At 34.7% G+C, this 5,845-nt stretch overlaps 2 protein-coding genes across 2 annotated transcripts; both read left to right on the forward strand.

Moving 5' to 3' along the window:
- Nucleotides 1-211: 211 nt before the first annotated feature.
- Nucleotides 212-1,012, forward strand: LOC127100674 (uncharacterized). The gene is made up of 3 exons (XM_051037929.1): nt 212-384; nt 464-566; nt 661-1,012. The coding sequence occupies exons 2-3, from the start codon at nt 484-486 to the stop codon at nt 785-787; spliced, it is 210 nt and encodes a 69-aa protein (XP_050893886.1). The 5' UTR covers nt 212-384; nt 464-483; the 3' UTR covers nt 788-1,012.
- Nucleotides 1,013-2,634: 1,622 nt separating this feature from the next.
- LOC127100673 (pheophorbide a oxygenase, chloroplastic) lies at nt 2,635-5,326 on the forward strand. Its single transcript, XM_051037928.1, has 7 exons — nt 2,635-3,216; nt 3,423-3,658; nt 3,766-3,892; nt 4,113-4,249; nt 4,331-4,490; nt 4,574-4,846; nt 4,957-5,326. The coding sequence occupies exons 1-7, from the start codon at nt 2,806-2,808 to the stop codon at nt 5,209-5,211; spliced, it is 1,599 nt and encodes a 532-aa protein (XP_050893885.1). The 5' UTR covers nt 2,635-2,805; the 3' UTR covers nt 5,212-5,326.
- The last annotated feature ends 519 nt before the right edge of the window (nt 5,327-5,845 follow it).

A 5,845-nucleotide genomic window follows, 5' to 3' on the forward strand; every position in this document is an offset into this window, starting at 1 on the left:
TCAGAACAACTATTTAGCAAATATTGTATAAAAATAAATGTCAATGATAATAATCAGAACAATTATTTAGCAAATATCCCACAAATTTTGGCACCTAAGGTGTATTCGTATGTAGAAAAGTAGATTATGAAAAGAAGAGAAATGGGGTGTTTAAGTACTTATAGGGTGTTGTTAGGGATTACCCAATATATAACTCCAATAATGGGCCGAACCAACAAATCAGAAAAACCGGTCGACTTCTCAATTTCCCAATCGGAAGAACAGCGAGAAAACACAGAGCAGAAGCTTCTATGGATTCCTCCATAACACTACGGTGGTAGCTTCGCAACAAACAATTTTCGAAACAATAATATAAAAATTAAAAACATTTCCACCATTTCAGAGGTAATTAATTTCACTACGGTGTTTGAATTTTCATGATTTCGTTATTGTTATTTTCTAACACTCAAAAAAATCCATCTAGGGTTTGCGAATTTCGAATCCATGGCACGAGCTCGCAATTTAGTTGTTGCTGCTGGTTTAGTTGCTTTTGCTTCAGCAGGCATGGCTTTTCCTTTCTACATGGCGTAAGTTCAATTCAATTTCATTCACAATTTCCATTATTTATTCTTGAACTTGAATTTGAAGTGTTGATTTGCATTTTTGTTTTGTTTTGTTTAGTTCGTCAAAGAAACCGGTTATTGATCCAACAAAACCGCTTTCACCACAAGCTACTTTTCGAGGACCTTATATAAACACGGGTTCGCGCGATGTTGGTCCTGATCATGAGACTTACCAAAAGAAATGAACGTAGTTGAGAGTTTGTTTGGCCCCAATTGAGATTAAGTTCATGTTATATGATTAGTATAACTAATTTGAATTGAGAATTTGTTTTCTTTAATGATTTTTGTAAAATTAGTTTCATAATGTATGCCATTTTGAATAGGGTATAGGTAGTTCATAGTTCATCAATCTGTATGGTTTATGTTACTCTCAGTGATTTTTTAATAAAAAGATGAATGTTGTTAGTTAATGATAACATATATATCCATTTCATTGATTTGTAGATGAATTTTGTGTTGCTTGTCCAAATAGTTAAGCTCTTTGGTAACTTGAGTCAATGGCAATGTATAGTTTTGGTTCCTCTGCATTTGCATCTATGTTTCGAAAGGGTACAATCAACAGGAGGGTATAAATTTCAATGAAACTTATGTTTCTGTAGCTAGATTAGAAGCCATAAGGGTGTTTTTAGCTTTCTCATGCATCATGAATTTCAACCACTTGGCTCATGATTAACCAAGATAAGTATAGATGAGTGCTGTTTTATAAATGGTTCTGCTGGCTGGAGAATGATTTCTAGAGATTATGCAGGGGCTGCTGCAGCCACTAAACTTGAGAAGATTGAAGTGTCTCCCGCCCTTGTATTGGCATTAGGGCTTGGGAGCATCACATGTCTAACTTGAGAATTGAATGTGATTCTATTAGGGACAAGGAGAAGCACATAGCTAACTTGATAATTGAATGTGATTCTGAATGTATGGTTAGCTCCATATTTACTGAATTGATCTGTTTAGTCAATTATAAAACACTAATTTTTAATACTTTGTTGAAGTAGAGACAGGTTTGTCCAGTTTGATGTAATGATATTCTTTCAATCCAGTGAAACAGGATTTGAGGTAAAATTGAGATGTAGTTTAGGTTCAGGTTTGTAAATTTGATTCTGTACATTCATGGTAATTTTATTAACCTGAAGTGTTATTTGACAAAAAAAAAAGGTGTTAATTGTTGCTTCTTGTAGTGTGACCCAAAAAAATTGTTGCTTCTTGCAAAACTCTACTATGCATTTTAATTGTATATTATGTTTGGATTTGTATGACATATAAGACAATATCAAGGTTAATGGCCCTCCTCATGTTCTTCTCTTCTCTAAAGTCACCCATAAAGAATCAAGAATTCTGTGTTTTTTGATGGCAGAAAAATGCATTTCACTTTTCATATTACTGGTCCATCTCCTTCCTGCCTAACTTACATGTGTTAAGGCTCGGTCTAACGTGTGCAACAAATAAGTGGAATCAAAATCTGAACTTCATTTAATTCTTCATTCTCGGGCGGTGCCGAACAGCCAACACTTTCACATGACACACTATTGGGAAGTCAATTAAGATTTTAAACAAAATTCAAATGATGAAATTTAAAAGGTTCAACAATGTATTTAAATTAAAGTGAAGTATTTCAATCTAATAGCAAAAAAGAGTATTTTTTTTTCCCGAACTTATCCTTAAATACTATTTGTAAATATTGATTAGGCTGATACACAACTTGAATATGTTACAATCCTTGCTACATTGTTCCCACTGTTTTTCTCCGAGTTTCTAGAAGTGTTGTGTGCTACTTGGCAGTAGCTACATCTACATCAACCTTTGAATACTCTTCAAAGTTGTGGACGTCCATCATTACGCCACGCCATTGTTTCATTTTATTTTTCTCGTCAGAAACTAAAATTTGTCACCGATGCAACAAACTTTGAAAATACTACTAATTTCACTAATTATTTACAATGATTTTCCTATAACTCTACAGTTTTACTACTAACCTCAATTAACATTAAGAACAACTACAGTAATTGATTCATTGAAATATGAAAACAGACAGAAAACAGACATTTTGTTTGAAAACAAAAATACGAGAACATTTGAAGCTTGCACGACTCAAACAATTCTTGTTTCTTTCCTCTTGTTACATTTCATATGAATAATTCAATCTCTATATAAAGTTCTTCCACCGTTAACATCTCAAAACTTCAAACAACAACAAAAGAAACCATTGATGGCACTTCCACACACACTCTCACCTTTACCAAAACCCCTTCTCTTTTCATCCTTCACAAAAAGGTCACCATTTTTGACAAAATCAACAGCACCCAGAAACACAAACAGAAAAACCTTTTCACTGACAGTTAGAAGCGTTGCAGCACCACCTACAAAAACTGAACAAAATCAATCCTTCCCAGAACCCGAAAGGAAAGAAATTGATGATGAATTTGAGGATGAGAGTTCTTCCTCCAAGTTTTCATGGAGAGATCATTGGTACCCGGTTTCGTTAATTGAAGATCTGAACCCTAGCTTGCCCACTCCGTTTCAGCTTCTGGGTCGTGAAATTGTGATTTGGTATGATAATTCCAAATCTCAGTGGGTTGTTTTTGATGATAAATGTCCTCATCGTCTTGCCCCTTTATCTGTAAGTGCTATTTTCGCTTGTTGAACATTGAATATGTTTGAATAAGTGCTTATAAACTATCTTGAAGAGTTTGTGAAAATAAATTGAAAACAACTTATAGACATGCTGTAGCTTATTTCCATAAGCGTTCACAAGTGTTTATGCTAGTATATAAGTTCGAATAAGGTAATTCAAACTGATCTTTAAATTTTGTTTGGTTTTTGCAGGAGGGAAGGATAGATGAGGGAGGAAACTTGCAGTGTTCTTATCATGGGTGGTCTTTTAATGGGAGTGGAGGTTGTGCTGTGATCCCTCAGGCTTCACCTGAAGGTCCCGAATCGCGTGCTATTCGATCTCCTAGAGCTTGTGCCACTAGGTTTCCTACTTTGGTTTCTCAGGGGTTGCTCTTTGTTTGGCCTGATGAGAATGGTTGGGAGAAAGCAAATGCCTCGAAACCTCCAATGTAATGATTAATTTAATCATGTCTTAAGTCTAATTAATAGTATATTCGACGGATTGCTCTTTGTTGTGTACCTTTATTGATCTGTAAGGTACAATTGTGTATGTCAGGTTGCCGGATGATTTTGTAAAACCAGAGTTTGCGACGGTGAACATTCAGCGCGATCTGTTCTATGGCTATGATACTCTCATGGAGAATGTCTCTGATCCTTCTCACATTGATTTTGCTCATCACAAGGTACTGATGACACATTTCAACGTGACTTGTAGGTGTGCATGTTATTTTATATTTAAACAGTGTGCTTGTTCATAATATTTTATTATGATATTGTTGCAAGTGGAAATTGTTAAATTAAATATACTATGCTGAGATAAGCAGTATCAGAAGTTGAAATGATTTAGTATTGTCTGTTAAGGTTATCGAAATCACTAATATAAATATGATCTCCATTTCATAGGTCACAGGAAGGAGAGATAGAGCCAAGCCTCTTCCATTCAAGATGGATTCAGGTGGTTCATGGGGCTTTTCAGGAGCTAATGAAGGGAACCCGCGGATCAGTTCCAAATTTGTCGCACCATGTTATTACATCAACAAGTAAGCCACTGCATTTGGCTTAAAGTACTTTTGATATGAATGTGCTTCCGAGTCTCGATAAACTAAGCACTATCATTTCAGGGTTGAAATTGATACCAAACTCCCAATAGTTGGTGACCAGAAATGGGTAATATGGATATGTTCATTCAATGTCCCCATGGCACCCGGTAAGACTCGCTCCATTGTTTGCAGTGCTCGAAATTTCTTCCAGTTCACAGTGCCTGGGCCTGCCTGGTGGCAAGTAAGATTTGATTCCATTCTTTCCGATAAAACCACCCAATGTTCCATTAGGCTTATATATGTCATTTCTTGTTCATGTTTCAGGTGGTTCCTAGATGGTCCGAACATTGGACTTCAAACAAAGTATATGATGGAGACATGATTGTCCTTCAAGGTCAAGAAAAAGTGTTTCTCGCACAAACCGAGCAAGGCGGTGACATTAACAAACAGTACACAAGCCTCACCTTCACGCCGACGCAGGCTGATCGTTTTGTGTTGGCATTTAGAAATTGGCTGAGGCGACACGGTAATGGCCAACCGGAATGGTTCAGCAAGAGTAGCCAGCCATTGCCATCCACCGTACTATCAAAACGCGAGGTATAGCATAAATTCGATCGACTTATTCCATTATGAACCCTTTTTCATTATCTACAAAACTAAGAATAAAACACAACTTTGATGATCCTTTGATTTTTGTTTCCTTGTAGATGTTGGATAGATTTGAACAGCATACACTAAAGTGTTCATCTTGTAAAGGAGCTTATGAGGGATTCAAAACATGGCAGAAAATTCTAATTGGTGCAACAGTTGTGTTTTGTGCGACTTCTGGAGTTCCATCCGATACTCAACTGCGCGTAGTTTTGGCTGGACTCGCGGTTGTCAGCGCAGCCTTAGCTTTTGCGGTAAACCAACTAGAAAAGAATTTTGTTTTCGTCGATTATGTACATGCCGAAATCGATTGAACATATTATGAGTAGTTGCAAACTGTAAATGATACGAGTTGAGGACTAACACCATTACCACGTGTATGTCAATATGTGTATATATTGTCATTTTCATCAAAAGAGTTTAGATCTAGCTTGGTGTTAATGATCAAATACAACGGTGAGATTTGAATTAAAGTGATGAGGTTCAACTTTTCAATATCAATATTCATATTTTTAATCACACAATTTTAGTGGTTTTAGTGTTCCTTCCTTGTCATTATGTTTAAAAATAATCAGTAACACATGGGGTATGTTTTTTTGGTCGGATATACTTTTGAATTTGCATTCGTTTGCAGTTATAAAAATAAAAAATTGAAAAAAAGAAAAAAATTGAAAAATGATAATAAATTTTAGTTGAAATAATAATATACATATATCATAGTATAAAAGAAATTATTAGATAAATAAATGGTTTTAGTTTTAGACAATTATTTGAGAAAACAATTTTTAAATAAATATTTAATTTTTATAGACTTCTATTATTCAATATTTCAATCTGTACTAAAGTTGTTTTTGTTTATAACAATATTTTCTCCTTTATATTTTAATTAATAATGTTTTTTTATATATAAATATTAATTTTGTTTTAACCTATTTATAAAAAATATTT

This window comes from Lathyrus oleraceus, chromosome 7 (assembly GCF_024323335.1).
Source record: "Lathyrus oleraceus cultivar Zhongwan6 chromosome 7, CAAS_Psat_ZW6_1.0, whole genome shotgun sequence".
NCBI classification, from domain to species: domain Eukaryota; kingdom Viridiplantae; phylum Streptophyta; class Magnoliopsida; order Fabales; family Fabaceae; genus Lathyrus; species Lathyrus oleraceus.

Coding starts and splice junctions, on each gene's coding strand:
- LOC127100674 (XM_051037929.1), top strand. CDS start 484: ATGGCACGAGCTCGCAATTTAGTTGTTGCTGCTGGTTTAGTTGCTTTT. Junction 567..660: donor GCTTTTCCTTTCTACATGGC/GTAAGTTCAATT, acceptor TGTTTTGTTTAG/TTCGTCAAAGAAACCGGTTA.
- LOC127100673 (XM_051037928.1), top strand. CDS start 2,806: ATGGCACTTCCACACACACTCTCACCTTTACCAAAACCCCTTCTCTTT. Junction 3,659..3,765: donor AATGCCTCGAAACCTCCAAT/GTAATGATTAAT, acceptor TGTGTATGTCAG/GTTGCCGGATGATTTTGTAA. Junction 4,491..4,573: donor CTGGGCCTGCCTGGTGGCAA/GTAAGATTTGAT, acceptor TTCATGTTTCAG/GTGGTTCCTAGATGGTCCGA.